This window comes from Panthera leo, chromosome B4, assembly GCF_018350215.1.
Source record: "Panthera leo isolate Ple1 chromosome B4, P.leo_Ple1_pat1.1, whole genome shotgun sequence".
NCBI lineage: Eukaryota > Metazoa > Chordata > Mammalia > Carnivora > Felidae > Panthera > Panthera leo.
In genome coordinates, this window is record NC_056685.1 from 55,769,648 (window position 1) to 55,788,057 (window position 18,410).

The 18,410-nt window shown below is 33.5% G+C and overlaps 1 protein-coding gene and 1 pseudogene across 10 annotated transcripts in view; both read right to left on the reverse strand.

Moving 5' to 3' along the window:
- Nucleotides 1–18,410, reverse strand: part of C2CD5 (C2 calcium dependent domain containing 5) — a 100,284-nt gene that overhangs the window by 59,939 nt on the left and 21,935 nt on the right. For 6 of the 10 annotated variants that reach the window (XM_042946042.1, XM_042946039.1, XM_042946035.1 and 3 more), the window contains 5 exons: nucleotides 17,869–18,040; nucleotides 15,205–15,300; nucleotides 12,659–12,814; nucleotides 11,426–11,624; nucleotides 4,297–4,448 (listed from right to left, as the gene is read on the reverse strand). In XM_042946042.1, coding sequence (XP_042801976.1) covers nucleotides 4,297–4,448; nucleotides 11,426–11,624; nucleotides 12,659–12,814; nucleotides 15,205–15,300; nucleotides 17,869–18,040 — 775 coding nt within the window. Of the gene's footprint in view, nucleotides 1–969; nucleotides 1,162–4,296; nucleotides 4,449–5,446; nucleotides 5,572–11,425; nucleotides 11,625–12,658; nucleotides 12,815–15,204; nucleotides 15,301–17,868; nucleotides 18,041–18,410 lie in introns of those variants that run through there. The other 4 variants (XM_042946043.1, XM_042946036.1, XM_042946044.1 and 1 more) reach the window with 3 other exon arrangements.
- LOC122224348 lies at nucleotides 14,213–14,933 on the reverse strand (annotated as a pseudogene).

Below are 18,410 nucleotides of genomic sequence, written 5' to 3' on the forward strand. Positions count from 1 at the left end.
GAAAGAATATTTCCCAAGCTCTTAGATGTATTTTTTTAAAGACTTAATTTTTCATTTCTTTCCCTACTTTAATTTTATTCTTTTGATAATACCAATAGACCAATTATGGTCAAAGAATTATAGAAAGCAGGGGATAGGTGAGAAACTAATACTCTACAGACTGGAATTAACAGTTCAATCCCAGCTTTTCAAAACTGAAGATACATACAGTCAGATTTACTGCAATGACTTCAAAAAGGAACTAATTTACCTTTACATTTTTAGCTGTTCTTGGATAAGGAAACAAATGTTAGCATGTGTATAGTCCCATTCTGTTCTTTAAAAATAAAAAAGAAACGTATTTTTCTTTTAGTAACCTAAACATGATTTTTAGAGACTATACAATACTAAACATAGAAATGAAACTAAGATCTTTATATGAAGCATACTGAAAGCCATAAAATAAAATGTAATCTTGTAGAGATAAACAAAACATAAGAAAATACAGCAGAATAATTTGAAAATTAATGCAATGGACAGAAAAAAAATGGATAATGAAAGAATACCACCAAAATGAGACTTAAACTGATTCAAACAATAATTTACTAATGTAACCATATGGCTTAGCAACATGATGGTGCAGGTCCAAAGTGAATGGAGTTGGTGTGAAGGGAAAGAAAGTAAAGCATCTAAAACAGAAACTCTAGTAATGAGAACCTAATAATCATTGGAAATATACAGATCTATGTCCTCAGATATATAATTTTTTAGTATATAAAATAATTTCAGAATATTCATAATTATCCATCAAGTAATCCTCAATCACATCCTCACGATCATTCTAATCATTTAACTCTGTCCACCAATAAGAAAAATAAGAAGTATGCCCTGTATAAAACACCCAATACTTCTTTACAATATGAAATAATTAATCATTTTAAAGGTGATTTAAAATAAAGGGATTAAAAAGCTGACATAATGTGATCCTACCAGAAGCAGCCAGGAACAGCTCTTCACTGAAAGAAACACTTTTCCTCAGAACTGGGCTGACAAGGCTAGAGTGATGAGGGGGAAGGCTAGACTCCGAGAGGAGGAGACAGGACTTTTTAAGATGAAGGGAACCACAAGAGAGAGAGGGGGAGCTGGGACACAGGTAAATCCTAGGCCCCTGTGGGTAAGGTGCTGTAGAGGAAAGTAGCAGAGAAAAGATGCAGATTCAGAAGATGATCAGAAAATGCAGGATAAGGAAAGCAATGATGAAGCAAAACATAACAGTAAAAATGAATTTTAAAATGCTTACATAAATTACACTAAGCATAGGAAGTCATTAGCAAGACCATCTACCCAACATAATATAAATAAAAGGCATAGTCTAAAACTTTTACAAACTCCACATTCATTAAAATTTTTTAAATCAGGATTTAAATTAGAATTTTATGCCATTCTAATCACTTTGAGATGATTTCTCAAAAACACTTAAATTACCTACCCTTTTTTTTTTTTTTGCTTAAGAATGCATAAAGTTAAAATGTGCACTTCATAAATTTTTAAAGCCAGAAACTTGTTGCCTCAAATACAAACATCATTTAAAATGGCAAAGTTCAGTTCTTCAAATGTTACTAAAATATATCACTTATGAGTATTTTAATTGAATACCCATAAAAAAAGCAAATGACCACATTAAACAGTTGCCATCATTAATTTAAAAAATATAGACATTAGCTTCTTTCTATCCAGATTTGAGATATATGTTACTACTTTTCTTTTTCCTCTAAATTTTAAATGCTAAAGTCTGATCATAACACTGATCATAACACTTTACAAAGACTTTCATACCTAAGGTGCAAATACTCTCTAGATTACAAAAACTACAAATGGTTAAAAGCCTGATTTTTTTTTTAAAGTAAAAAATTAGCTTGAGTCAGCTGTCAAATCAATATCTTAACACTAGTATTCTAAAATTCCATTCCTACTAGTTGAGTACTTGGGAAAAAATATGAAAATAAAACCTGGTAAAATGTCAAAAATTAGAAACTATAGAAATAAATCAATATGAATTTTTTTAAATGATACCTACATGAAAAATAGATGATAGCTTTAACTACAAATAGAAAAACAACTTTCTCAGTCTAAAGCTTTATTAACTTATTCTATTTCTGGCTCCCCAGTTTACATAAATCAATCCTAGTCACCTTGTCTCCACTATTTCTCAAGAGACTGATTTTGTATATAGGTAAATTTGAAGGCAGAGAAACATGAAATACATGCTCAATTATAGTTTTAGAAGTTTTAAAACAATCATAATTTTGCCATTTCAGATCTCCTTTGGAATGGCCCTCAGGAATATTCAAAGATATTTAGGGACTCATGATAAAGCCAAAAGACTAAAAATTGCTAATGTTCTATAAGTATGCTACTAAAAATAGTGAATAGCATATGACAGTAGCAAAACAAAATAATTTATTTAGAGGCAGCTGATGAATACAGACATATATGAGAATAATAACTATTATACATAAATCTTTAAAAACTAAAGCTTTGGAGCTAGAAAATAAAATGCAATAAAGTTTTCATTGATAATACAATTGCCTAAGAGAAAGCTAAGAGAATCTGATTCAGTTAATTTCTTACTTCATAATCTTTTCATACTTGGACTTTTTGGTGAATTAAAGAAAAGGAAACAGAAAGACCAAGAAAATATTTTCAAAAATTTATCTGTGGGGGGCACCTGGGTGGCTCAGCCGGTTGAGAGTCCGACTCAAACTCAAGTCTTGATCTCATGGTTCCTGAGTTTGAGGCCCACATCCGGCTGGCTGCTGTTGGCGGCAGCAGAGAGCCTGCTTGTTTCAGATCCTCTGTCCCTTCTCTCTCTGCCCCTCCCCCACTAGCGCTCTCTCTCAAAATTAAACATTAAAAAAAAATTCATTTGTGGTATGGCAAAGAAAAATGAAAACAAGAATACTGAAAAAGTAACAAGGAATACGCAAATAGCCAGCAGTCAAAGCCTGAAAAATGTTTTTAGGAAAACTTATTCTTCAAATACTATCTAAATCTTCCTTGTTTTGATAGGCATGAATTTGAAGGCCTGAATCTCATCCTTTATTTAAAAATAAAAATTTTTCACTGAAGTTTGAATGGTTCAGTTTTTACGGCATAAATATGGTTAAGATGCCACAATCCACAGCATCAATTACTATAAAGTATCTCATGATTTTTAGATGTTATTCATATTACGTATATATATAAAAATAAAGCTATTCTTTTCAAATAATTAGGTATTCATATTTATCTTCCTCACATTTTGTGACTACATTTATAAAAGTAGATACTAAATCTACAGGCTTTCTTTTTAATGCCCTTTCTTTATAAGTAGCATTGGTTTTGGAATTGGATTGCTTTTCACTGTTTTCATAAAATCTGGGATCATTTCATAAATCTCTTGCCTAACACACAAAAGGTTATTAACACTGATAAAAACAACACAAGAACTATACAAAATGTCTTCATCAATCTGGAGAAAACTGTAAGACAAAGATAGTATTTACAAAAATTGCTAACTACTAACCTTTTAATTTTTGTATTTTACTTTTCTTAACAATACTGTTTTAAAGATTTGAATAATTCTACTTTAAGAAGTAATGTAATAATTTGACTTTTTAAACAATCTTTTATCAGGAAACATTCATAAAAACTCACAGAAATTATTTATCAAAATACAAATAGGAGGGGGAAAAATTATAAACTTCATACATTGAGAAATATGTAAGAGTAAGTAAAGCAAAAATGCTATTTTCTAACCTAGAGAGTAAGAGTAGCAAAACCAAACATTTTAAATAACAAGAAGTTAATAGATATATGTACTCCAATATAACCATTTCAATTGTTCCAAAAATGTTTTCATAATAAAATCTTAGAATTAAGTTCAGAAAAACAGAAAAATGAATTCAAAAATGCTTCTACTGCATGAGGAACTGGATTGCAAGCTACTAGTGTTACTTTCTATGCAAAAGCTTTAGAATGTTATTCCTCACAATATGAGCATGAAATGAAAAACGTCTACATGCAAAAATAAATTCTGAACTTCGTATCTACACTATGATTAAATCAATAAATGCAGATCTTTGAACAAGCTAATTTCTGAACTATATGAAATTTTCATATTTTAATGGTGGTAACTGAAAATGATCAGTATTCACATTGTCCTTTAACTTAAATGCCAAAAACAGGAGGAAAGCCTTGGATGGAAAGCTAATAAAGAACAGAAACAAATTTGAAAAAAATAAAAGAAAAAGAAAAAGGTGGGTGGAAGCGCCTTACCAGTTTTGGGTGTCAAACTCAAATCTGTGTCAGAAGAAGAGGACTGTCGACTGTAGGACTTGGAAGGTGAAAAGGAATAAGTTTGGTTTTTCAGAGGGGTTGAGGGTCCTGATGAGTGAGTATTGGGATTGGGATCTTCATTGAAGGGAATCCTGCCAGAAGAAGGTGGAGAAATATTAAGCAATCATGTGCCAAAGGACGTGACGGAAGGCAGCATGATCCAAACACCAGGAAAGTATTGGGCAGGGCCAGCAGTCATTTCTTAAGTGTGGAGCTGGGTATGAGGTCAAAGACAACCAATTGCTATTTAACCGTTCATCATTCTCCAGAGGAATAATCATCTGCACTGGAACAGTTAATAAGCCAAGTAAAAAAGCAAAGAAGCATGAGATGACAGACTAAAGGGGTAAAAAATATTAAAAGGAGAAATAAACAAAAAGAATAAAAACATGACTGAAAATACTTTCAAATAAACAATGCTTTTTTTAAGTTACAAAAGAAAAAATGATGCTGCAAATGGTATGTGCAAATATTCACAATTGTTTTTATATTTGCACACACTGATATCTTCAAAAGAAAAATGTTTCCTTATCCTATAGCATCAAGAGTGCCACAGCTAAAAACACAACAGAGAGAAAAATGAATACAGCTACACAGAACCATTGTATTTTACACAGAATAGTTGCTTACCTGTTTTCCAAAGCTCTCTTCCACAGAATAAAACAGACCCTACTATGTAACAGGTTTTATACATAATAAAATAAGCAAATCAGAAGCCTTGCCAGTTATTTCATATAGAATCCAGTAATCAATTTTATTTCTAACCAAATGCAGAAATAATGGCAAATCCTAGAGGACTGCCCTAAAAACTTACAGGATACATACATACAATAGGGTTCTTAGAGGATCTATGGAAGAGACTTTGGAAGCTAGAAGAACACTTTCACTTCCAAGTAGTTAGAACCTCTGCGGTGGCTAAATACTGGATTTCTTCACTGCAGCTGGACTTCAAGTGAGAAAAGGAGAAGGAAAAGACTGATGGTACCTGCCTAACCTAAGCTACCTGCCTACCTGCCTGCCTGCCTGCCCTTGGCAGCCATGCTGCCTGTGGCCTGCCTTCCCCAGCTCTGGAGTCTGAGCAGTCTCGTACCAGTATAGATGAGAGTGGGAACAGACACAGAGAAGTTCTGAGTAAGTCGTGAGCCAGTAGCAGTGTGAATTGGGCTGTTGTGAGTCGAGCGGCATCCATGGCTTGGAGGATGAACCAGCGGAGACCTGAGGGAATTTGTAGTCAAAGCGGAAGAAAAGAAAACAATACATACAACAGATAGCAAAGTTATGTTAAAATAATTTCAAAGGAGCTTTAGTTAGGGGAGAGGAATTTTTAATCTCCAACATGCAAAAAACAAGTCAAAATTTAAAAAGAATAGCTAAATACTAACTTGACAGGATACAGTTATAGTTTTAAATGATCACATTAATAATAATAATTAGGACTGTGAATAAGAAAAATAGCAAGCAGAAATAGTGGCATTAAATAAGAAAAAGACTAAGATTTGTATTTTAAGATGTTTAAAATGTTTTCATCACCATAAAGCTTACTTACTACACAGTATCTTAGGGACAAAACACCCATAAAAGTGAAAAGTCAAATATAAAGTTCTTATGTTACTTCTGAAACTGAATGGATGTAATTAATTATATTTTTCCATAAAGAAAATTTAACAGAACTGTTTCTGTAATAGTAGTACTTAAGAATATGAGAAATGACAGTACAAAGAAAAATGAATGAACTAAATGGATATAAGCAAATGTAAACATTCCAGTATTTTAGCATACCAAGTATATTGCTTAAAAAACAGGTTACACTGGTAAAAAAAACAAAGCAAGGGGACATTGCTTTTCAAAACACATTAATAAAACAATATAGATAATTTTTATCTAGCTGTCAAACAGAATATATTATTTAAATTTAAACAGAATTTATTAAACTACATTCTGAATTGAAATTTTGTAAGATATCAACTGACATCCTGCAAGATCATATCTATATGTATGTATAGATATATTTAGCTCACATACACAGATACATATTCACATATAATATTTACATTTTCATGAGGAAATTTTGCTAAAAGGGCACAGTTACGTTGAATGGTAGGAATGGCATATTAAACTAAGAATCCTATACTTCATATTAGCAATTATTTCACTACGTACTGCCTTCACTCATGCATGAGGGAAAAAGAATCAAATGTGAATATACTCTAAAAATATATCCTCATTTCTTAGAATTCAAATTAAAAGCAGATCAAGAGCTCAACTCTTCCTGGCCTTTTCTTTTTTACTGGCCAGTGAACATTCCCAACAATCACAGTCTGTCAAGGTTCAAACATGAGCTATCATTAATGGGCAACAATAGGTCTTTCACATAGTCTACGGACTACTTTCTGAAAACATCACTGATTTTACAATAGGACAATGTTTCTGTTTTTGTTACTAGTTTAAATTAAAAATGTGTTTAATACAACTGATAAAAATCAAACATCTCATTGGTGACCTATGTGTATACAAACAACTGAGTGAGGTTTTATTTGCTTTTTCTTTCTCTGTTGAAGTGACTAATGAAGTTAAAAATTCTAAGAATCAGGGATGTACAGAGGAGAAATTACAATTAACATCTCTTAGAAAGTACTTTTTTTGTAAGTAGAGAAGCAGTAAATTGTATTTAAATGCACTTTCTATCATCAAAATACTTCAGCAAGGACATATCAAAGAGATTTATATTATGCATTACACTAACCATCTGAAAGGAAAAAAATAAACCAATGAAGTAGAACACACCATTAATAAAGGTAAAATAAAATGAATAAAATAAAATGAACATTGTAAAAGTTTCAATGTATGACATCTAATTAAAATCCCAAATACCATCTGTATTCTTGGAGTTCTAATTCTTATCAGTCTCCTTGTATGAAAGATTATCTTGCAATAATACCTCAGTGACATTTCTAATAAATCCATTCAGACAGGAATATAATCCAAACTACCTTTTATCAAATTCTTATCTAGAATCAAGGTTATGATTAAACATCTATAATTATTACAATCAGTTGAATCATAAAACAATTTCAACTAGCACCTAAATTGATTCATTATCAAAAATACAAAGAAGGTGGCTAAAATAAAGAAGCCTGAGTAGTAGTTAGTTTTGTTTTTTTTTAAACAGCATGACTGTGGTAGTAAGATGCCTTTCAGAAAATCTTAATGAAGCAACTTAAATTCTTCATGGTGTGAATATTTGACAATTTAAGGCAGATGGCTACAACAAAATTAGAAAATAAGAACACTTACACAATCCCAGAAGACTTACATTAATGGAACTATTCCTGAATGTAGGCAAAAAGTACTCCATTACTATCAATATATCATCCTAAGACACCAACAGATAATACAGCATTCTTTCCACTAAGTAATTTAGTGGAAAGAGGAAAACTTCAGACATCACAGCTACAAAGCCAGACCCCTTCAGGCAACTTAGATAAAACTGGATGGTGGCAAGAGAAGGAGGGTCCCAGGTCTTTAATTTGGTGTGGAAAATGAAAATAAAACCTGAATCACTCAAAAAGTTACACCTGCAATTTGACTTTACCTGTGGTAGCAGGCAGTTCATATCTTTCTAAGACATATCTTAAATGGAATATAAAGCAAATTCACTCTTCAGTTTACTTAAAACAATTATTTCACAGGGGCGCCTGGGTGGCTCAGTAGGTTAAACATCCAACTTCGGCTCAGGTCATGATCTCACGGTTCGTGAGTCTGAGCCCCACATCAGGCTCTGTGCTGACAGCATGGAGCCTGGACCTTGCTTCAGATTCTGTATCTCCCACTCTCTCTGCCTATCCCCTGCTCACTCACTCGCTCTCCCTCTTTCTCTGTCAAAAATAAACATTAAAAATATAAGTGGCTTTCTTTAAACAATTATTTCACTTGTCAAGGGATTTCCCAAAAAAATTAGGCAATAGATATAATACTATGCTCCCTCTTGTGACTAAAATTTAATCTAAATAACTGAAGGCTACCAGAAGGGAAATAATTAAACAAAAAGAATAAGCCTAAAAGGAAAATCTCATTTTTAAAAATATTGCTTAAAAAACAAGTTGAATCAGGGGTGCCTGGGTGGCTCAGTCGGTTGAGCGTCCACCTTTGGCTCAGGTCATGATCTCACAGTTCCTGGGTTTGGGCCCCATGTGGGGCTCTGTGCTGACAGCTCAGAGCCTGGAGCCTGCTTCGGACTCTGTGTCTCCCTCTCTCTTTGCCCCTCCCCGGCTCACGTTCTGTCTCTCTCTGTGTCTCAAAAATAAATAAATGTTAAAAAAAAATTAAAAATAAATGAAAAGTTGAATCACCATATTGTACACCTGAAACTAATATAACACTGTATGTTAATGATACTGGAACTAAAATTAAATTGAAAAAGAAAAGATTGTAATTGTTTTCTAGTCAACCTCTCTTGACTACTGCTAAACTGGGAAGCATTTAGATTTTTCTGACTACAGAATCCATCCTGACTCCCTGATAATATAGGGCAGGGGTCAGCAAATCATACCTTACAGGTCTGTTCTGTAAATAATCTGCAATCTGTTCTGTAAATAATCAAGTTTTATTGGAACACAACCACACTCACTCATTTGCATACTGTCAATGGCTGTTTTCATGCCACAATAGCAAAGTTGAGTAGTTATTTTAGCAAAGACTAAATTATTTACCTGTACCTTCTGGTCATTTACCAAGAAAAATTTGTGATCCTTAATCTACAAGAATCTCTAAATCAGTGATTCTCAATGGAAGTACTGTTGGCATTTAGGATAGAACAAGTCCAGGTGCGCCAACAGTTCAGTTGGTTAGGCATCCGATTCGTGACTTCAGCTCAGGTAATGATCTCATGAGTTCAAGCCCTGTACAGGGCTCTGTGCTGACAGTACAGAGCCTGCTTGGGATTCTGTCTCCCTCCCTCTCTTCCTTCCCCCACGTCGCCCCTGCTTGCTCTCTCTCTCTCTAAATAAATTAAAAAAAAAAAAAAAAAAAAAGAACAAGTCTTCATTGTACAGAGTTGTCCCTTGGTGTATAGGACAGTCACCATTTCTAGTCCTCAACCATGATCGTCCTCCTCATCCCAATCATTATGACAGAAAACTTTCATTTAAAAAAATTTTTTTTAATGTTTATTTATTTATTTTTTTTTTCAACGTTTATTTTATTTTTGGGACAGAGAGAGACAGAGCATGAACGGGGGAGGGACAGAGAGAGAGGGAGACACAGAATCGGAAACAGGCTCCAGGCTCCGAGCCATCAGCCCAGAGCCCGACGCGGGGCTCGAACTCACGGACCGTGAGATCGTGACCTGGCTGAAGTCGGACGCTTAACCGACTGCGCCACCCAGGCGCCCCAATGTTTATTTATTTTTGAAGGAGAAAGAAACAGAGCATGAGCCTGAAAGGGGCTGAGAAAGAAGGAGACACAGAATCCAAAGCAGGCTCCAGGCTCTGAGCTGTCAGCACAGAGCATGATGCAGGGCTCAAGCTCACCAACTATGAGATGATGATCTGAGCTGAAGTTGGATGCTTAACTGAGCCAACCAGGCGGCCCGAAAACTTTCATTTTAAAAATTCTCAGGGTCACCTGGTGGCTCAGTCAGTTAAGCATCTATCTGACTCTTGGTTTTGGCTCAGGTCATGATCTCACGTGCAGTGCAGAGCCTGCTTGAGGTTCTCTCTCTCCCTCCCTCTTTGCCCCCCTCCCCCACTCATGCTGTCTCTGTCTCTCTCAAAATAAATAAATAAATTTAAAAAAGAAACTTTTAGGGGCGCTTGGGCGGCTCAGTCGGTTGAGCGTCTGACTTCGGCTCAGGTCATGGTCTCGCAGTTGAGTTCGAGCCCCACGTCACGCTCTGTGCTGATGGCTTGGAGCCTGGGGCCTGCTTCTGATTCTGTGTCTCCCTCTGTCTCTGCCCCTTCCCTGTTCATGCTCTGTCTCTGTCTCAAAAATAAATAAACACTAAAAAAAATTTTTTTTTTTAAAGAAACTTTTAGGGCACCTGGCTGGCTCAGTCAGTTAAGCATCTGACTTCGGTTCAGGTCATGATCTCGTGGTTCACAAGTTCGAGTCCCACATCAGGCTCTATGCTGAGAGCTCAGAGCCTGGAGCCTGGTTCAGATTCTGTGCCTCCCTCTCTCCCTGCCCCTCCTTTGCTTGCACGCTGTCTCTTTCTCTCTCAAAAATAAATTTAAAAAACATTAAAAAAAAAAAAAAACTTAAAAAATAATAAATGAATAAAAAATAAAAATAAAAATTCCTTGTAGATCACCACCATATTGAAAATCTTCTGCCTTAGACACAAATGACAACACATAAGCCAAATCCAGCCAACCAAAGTATTTTGTTGAATCACGCTTAGTTTTTTAAAAATGTATGAGTCTAAATTCCTTTAGATCAAAATCAACAAACCCCTTTTTTTTTCTGATAAACAAAGACAGAAACTGTACGGCTAGTGCATGAAATATTTCCTATCCAGCCTTTTACAGAAAAAAAGTGTCACCATGGGCTTTACACAGTCCTCTGTACTCCCTATTTAATTACACTCAATTATTTATATATATATATATAACCTATCTGGTCTCTGTAGACATTTACATTTGAGACCCCTACACAGGTCAACCTTTCCTGCTATACTACTTCTTTCTATACTATGTTGCTAATAAGCAAAGTAAGATTATCAAGTATAGTACTGGGTTTTAAGCATTTCCCAGAGAGTAAGTAAAAATTCCATAAACACCCATTTTAAGCTTTAAATATAAGGTGTCTAAAGATCTGAAATACTCAGTTTAGTTTTACATTACTTAACTTGAATTTCATATTAAAACAGTATAAATAAAATATCAGGAACACCTAAATACTTTCAACCTTCAGGTTTTCATGTCACCTTTAATAAAAATCACCAAAGGAAAAAACAATCACCACAGGGAAAAATGTATGTTAAACCAGTCTACTAGAATATTTCAAATCAAATGAAAGCATATAGGTAAAAGATAAAAAGCTCCATAAGAACAATTCATTGATTCATACTTACTCCTTCATTTCTTTGGATGGGGAATTACATGCAGGAAGGAATGCTGCCGGGCTACTTAGTTTATCCAGTGTACATGCTGTTCCTATGGCGCGTACCACTAACCCAGATTCGCCTTCCAGATCAAAACATTGTAAGTACCCAACAACTGCATTTCCTCTCATTTCAAGTACTTTCAAGCCAATCTTCCTCTGCAGTTCACCTACAAAAAAAGGAAGAAAACTCATTCTGCTTCAGATCTTGACATTACATGATATAAGACTGGATATGGTAGCAATAAAAAAAGACTTGGAAAAAATCACAGATTTTTAGAACTTGAAAAGAACCTAAAAGATTATCTGCTCCAACCTCCTACATTTCAGGGAGGTAAGATATTACTAGTGGCACTTTACAGATGCGGCAAGTTAAGATTCACTCATTCATGCATTCATTTACCAAATAATTTTTGGTTGTGTACTATGTGCCTGGCATTCTTCCTTTCTTCTAAGTGCTAGAAACACAGAGGTGAACAAAAAAGATATATTATTTAATATAGTAACATTATATATTAGGTATAAATATATTTATACTGATTCATAAATATTGTTTGGTATATTCATTAATATGTAATATTAATGTAATATAAAGGTGTTTATAATTTATATTTAAAACAAATTTATTATATGTAAGTATAAAATATTTATATTTATTAAACATAATATTTACACTTATTGTCAGATATATATGTAAATTTATATCCATGTAAATTTACATATACATACAAATTTTAAATGGTAAACAAGTTCCTCAAAGAAAAATAAAGAAACATAATGGGGTAAGAGTGTCAGGGAAAAATACAGGGAGCTACACCAAGTTGTCAGAGAAGGACTATGAAAAGGCAACAAAAAACTTTAGACAGAGTACCTAAACTCTGACTACAAAGAAATGCTAGAGGAAGGAAAACTAGAACCCAGTTCCCTACTTCCTTGCTCAGGGTTCTTTCTACCAGGCCACTTTATGAGCACAAATTCCTTTGTCTACCTAGTTAAGAAGGAAATACAAGCTTCTGGTTCAGACTTCCTCTTATAAAATGGCAATGCAGGTATGTTCAGGAAGATGGGGCCAAGGGTAGGGAATCAGTCATTCATAATTCATAGCCCTCACTGTTAACTTTCAGGTAGCATGTCAAAAGGAAGTAAAAATTGTAACAGTGTTAAATAAATCAGTAAGAAAGTTTGTTTTTGTTTTTTTAAATACCTGACATTAAAGAAATGAGTCTCTGTCTGGCCTCATTTGATGCCCTTGGTGTACGAATTCGATCAATCCATTGATATTCTGGGTCTTCATTGACTACAAGCTCTTCTACAAACCCATGAATTATTACAGCTCTATAGCACTTTGGAATAGATGTTGCTGTTAAAAGAAATTACCTGTTATGCTTCTATTTATCACAAGATTAAATTCAATTTAAAACAATTTACAACTAAGTTCTTACCTTTTGAATATATAATACAAGAATGCCTTTTACTGTGCTAATTTCAATGTAATTATAATAGTTATACTTCCAATCAGTCTTCTAAGTTCCATATTATTCTTAGAAATAATCATTTTCTTTAATGAGACCTCTCATCTTTCTTACAGCAAACACAGTAGAAACAAATCGTATTTTTATAATTTAGAAAACAGCTATAGACAACCTTAAACAGCATTCAATACAAAGTTTAAAAAACCAAAATTAAAGTCATCTGGTTAATCATTAAAAAAATAGGCAGAAAGTGGATAATGAATACAAAACACTTTATTCAAAGTACTTTGAAAAAGTTCTGTACAACACATATTGCAGCCTCAAAAATCAAACTATTACCTTTCTGACATAATCTGAGGAGTCATAAAGCCCTGCAGTTTCCAATAATCCATGGCCATATGGCCAACTGGTTCGGCAGTCTATACTACATAACAAACTCATTTAATATATAGAATTTCAAATGTCATTAAATTTAAAATAAGATCTAGTCAGATTCAAAAAGGGGAGAACCTAAAACCAACAAACAAAAACAACAACAACAACAACAAAAAGGGGGGTGCGGGGGGAAAACCTGAGAACATCTACACCAAACTAGTCTCTTAAAATGGGTATCATCCATGCCTTAAAGCTAACTCAACTACTTAGGAGTTTTCAACCCTATGAATCGAGGCTGGTTGTGACTGCCCACATCTGCCAATGCCAGCCCATACTACGTGGCACTTGAGGGACTGTAACTGTAGATGCCTACTGAATTTTGGATAGCACCACAAGGTTTGGCTAGAGTGCTCTGCTCCTATCTTACAGTGTCTTATACTACAGTAAAATAACAATGGATTTTTCTTTTTCTTTTGACAGTTATATATAGTTCATTATAGTCAGTCATATCTTTTTCACATTTGACAAGAGCTACTTGTTCTAATTCATAAAAGAAAAACTTAATAAGCAGTAAAATATTCATCTCTGTGAAAATAATGAAGATATGTGAAAATTATTTCAGAGCTTGTTTTTCAGAGGTTGCCCTACTGGACAAGAGTAAAATTTGCATTAGATGAGTGGCTGCAAGCTTCTCCATAAGTTTGTGTCCAATAATAATGCTTGGCAAGGCCACTAGAGTCTTCAAAATACACATGTCCACCCACCACAAATGGCTCCATATCTCTATTATCTAATTTTAGACAGCCCATTCCGCATAAATCTAATTATGTCACACATGTAGCCTCATCAAATTTGTTTCCCCAAATGTAGATATGAGAGTGTGGATTTTTTTTCATTGATTGTGAAAGTACAAGTCCATCTCCCCTTATGTTGCTGCTGACTACTGACAATCAGCTGACATCAAGGTAGCATATGCTACTGTTCAGATACAGAATCACCTGTTTTAGAACATCATGCTTACACATAAGCAGTTCAGCAAGGCAGTGATTTTCTTTCAATAGGTGGCCTAGATGAACTGTGGACTCTTCCTGTTCACCATACAGTATAGGCAGGTATAGGCTTATTCCCTTAGTTGTTTGGTTTTCAGGTAAGACTGTAGCAAATGCTAGCACATTTTGCATTTCCAGACCACAGTCACTAGGATATCACTTCTCTAAGGATGAATTAATTTGTAGCATTCCTGAAAAAAAACATTCTACCTGTATTTTCAAACTTGTTTCTAGTCATTCTTAGATATTTCAGAGTTGTATTATTATGTGGTGCTTTAGCAATCAATTCTCCACCTTTGGACCCAATATTTATTAACATAAGATTTAAGTAAACAAGATTAAGTTGTTTCATTAATATATGGATTGTTATTTAAAATTCTGGAAAGAACCCAAAATCTTCACCAGTCACTCTTTCTACTGGCATTAAGCAACTGTTACCAGCAATGTTTAATGTGATTCCTTCCAGAGTCTGGAGTAGAGGCTGGAGTACAAGCCAGAGTAGGGTCAGGAAGAGTGATCTCCTTCCTGCTGCCTCACAAACTCCTCTGACCTCGTAGGCATGATAACCATGCATACCTCATGTCCCACTGGACTATTCTAACAAAAATTTCTATGAACTCAAAAAAAAAAAAAAAAAAAAAAAAAAAAAAAAAAAAAAAAAAGATTGCATTTACTTTAAAATCAGATAAATAGTCCCCAGAGCTACAATAATTGTTTCTAAGAAATTAATAATTTTCTCTTTGGCATTAAAACCAAAGTATTATAGGTTTTCCATTAGCTTTATGAAATATTTGATTTCCTATATTTAAAAGTTAAGTTTCCTGTTAAATGAGAAATAAAATGTGTTTACTTACTGCAAAAGAATTTGACTCCACATGATGACTGCCTAAATCGATTTAAATCATTGAAGAGGTCTACTTTTACAACTACATTGATTTCCCCACGGATACCTAGAATTTCAAAAGGAAATCAAGTTTCTACGTTAACAAAATAAAGCACAACTAAATAATCCAGCAAATGAATGCCAAGTGATGATTTAAAGATAATGTATTAATCAGGGTGCCTGGGTGGCTTAGTCAGTTAGGCGTCCGACTTCAGCTCAGTTCACAATCTCCTAGTTCCTGTGTTTGAGTCCCACATTGGGCTCTCTACTGTCAGTACAGAGCCTACTTCAGATCCTCTGTCTCCTTCTCTGTCTGTCCCCACTTGTTCTCTCTCTTTCAAAATAAATAAATAAACTTAAAAAAAAAGAATTAAAAAAATAACATATCAATCATAATAGCAATGCTTTGTTTACTAATTATGTTCATTGTAAGTAATTTATTACATTTTCTGAAGAACATGTATCCACTAAAGAATGAATAGAATTTTCATTTCTATTACAAGTCTCTACTTATTTGAATCAAGTGTAACTGGAAAGGAGCCCCATTTAAAGTGATGACAACGATGATAATGATGATGATGATGATGATGATGATGATGATGATGATGAAGGTAACAAGTGAGCATGGATAACATTCTAAATGCTTTATAAGTAGTATTTCAAAGTGCTCACACCAACCCAGTAAGGCAATTTCCGTAGTACTATCATCTTCACGTTACAGAGGAAGACATTAAAGTTTAATAAAAGTTAAATAATTTGCAGTGTCAATAACTAGTTAAGTAGTACAGCCAGGATTAGAAGTCAGATCTTTATGATCCCAGAGTAAATGGTCTTAACAACTAATGGAAGAATCTGATTTAACACAAAAGAAGTTTCATTCTTTTCAATGAATGTAGTAAGTTAAAATGAGCTAAGAAATTCCAAAAATAAGGGTTTTCAACATGACCTAATAAATAAAAATGACCCAGTCTCTATCTCTTAACATTCACTAAATATTTTTACTGGACTGTCCTGACTTCATGTCAAATTCATACTTATTGAAGAAGGCCTTCTAAGAGTGACTTGCTCATTTACCCACTGAAATAATAAGAGATTACATTCCTAACAAAGGGTCCATAAATATATTAAACCAATTATAAACAGTATTTAATATAAAATATTTAGAAAATTCATTCATTCATACTGCTATGCCTTTAATCCAAGCCCAGATTAATTCTCCAGTGGCTTGTTTTATTGGTAATTTACTATGGGATTGGATTTTATTTCCTAACTACAAAGATAATACATTTACATAGAAAAAAGTAAAAGAGGAAAAGAAGAAAAATAGGATTACAGTCCAGAAATAAAACTATCCAAGAATAAACATTTTATTATGTATTCTGCCAATTTATCCAATGATATCACATATATGCAATTCTTTTGTTTTTAAACAAATATGGAATCATCCTATAATAATGTTTTATAATCTGAATTCTATAAAATTTTACAATTTCACAAATCCTTTTATTTCCTTATGCCATTGTATTCTTAAAACACGCATTTTGTTCTGGCTGTATAATTCATGGTCTATATATGCTCTAATTTATTTAAGTAAATCCTCTTTTCCAATACATTTTACCATTGTAAACATTAATAAATAATAATAGGATCTAAGTATCACAATAAACACACTCTTACATAAATCTCAGCAAACATCTTAATTTTCTTATAATAAACTACTATCAATGGAATTGCCAGGTCAAAAATGTAAAACAGGCAGAAAGATGCTAGACTGTAGAGAGGAACATCTGCCAGCTCTTTACGGGTCCATCTGTCATTCTAAAAGAACGGTATATTTGCAGGCTGGCAGTTCTCAAACGTTTTAATGACAGGACCACTTTTACAATCTTAGAAATTATCGAAGACCTCAAAGAGATTTTATTTACACGGGTCATCTATCAACATTTACCATGTTATAATTAAAATTAAAATTTAGAATGAAAATTAAAATTAAAGCTGAGAATTTTTTAAAATATTACTATAAACATTTTTATAAAAATAACTATTTTGAAAACCAAAAAAAATTAGTAAAATAGCACTGTTACATTTTTGTAATTTTCTATAATGTCTAGCTTAATAGAATACAGTTAGATTCTCATTTCTGCTCTGCAATGTGTGGTAACACCATACATCATAAAACCTCTAGAAAACTCCACTGTACACTTGTAAGAAAGTGAGAATAAAAATGGCAAATGACATGTAAGTATCATATTAAAACTTCTCATCTCCCTCATAGAACCTGTGCAGGGACCCCTAGGTGTCCCCAGACCACACTTTGAGAACCCTGCTTTAGGCAACAAAAAACCTGAAGAATTTTTAAGCAGAAAAATATCAACATTATCCACTTGAAAATGTTTCAGAAATAGTACCAATGTTAGATGATTTTTAAATAATGCATTAACTTACTATACTGCATATATTTAGAAGGGATTACTTCAAATTATGTTCACAAAAATAACAATTCTACCAATAATACTTTATGACTATTAAAGAAAACATCTTTTAAAGATATTTTAAAACCACCACGTGTAGCACAAAAGTGTTTAAGGATAAATTTTTAAAACTATGATTTATTTTCTTAAAATATACTCCTTACCATGTATGGTATCATAAATTGGAAACCACCCTGAGATGACTGTTGCAGCTTCACTGTAGAGTAAAGGGTCAATATCAATGTACACTTTACCAATGGCATCATTTGCACTGTATGTGTCATGGTCAAGAACTGTGATCTGTAGAGGTTCATCTTGTAAATCTTCATCGTCCACCTAAAAGTATACCTTAAAATTAAATCTTTTAATTTAAAAATCTTCATTACCATAAATATATACATATGACAAATGTAAAAGATTACTTATTTCTGGAAAAAAAAAAGTACAGATTGATCTCTAAGCACAAAGGTAAAGGGATTAATTTGCACAAAAGTTGTAACCCCTTCTCCTATAAAAGATGCCAAATTTCTAAAGAAAAAAAAGTACAATTTGCCTCCAGGCACAAACATAAGATGATTAACACCCAAAAGGTTTTAATTTCCTTTTCTACATAGTTATTCAGTGTTTCACTACTCTGCTTATAACGTCAAGCAAAAATGCTTAAGGAATGTCAAAACAGCTTCCATAGATTACCTACAGGAGAGCA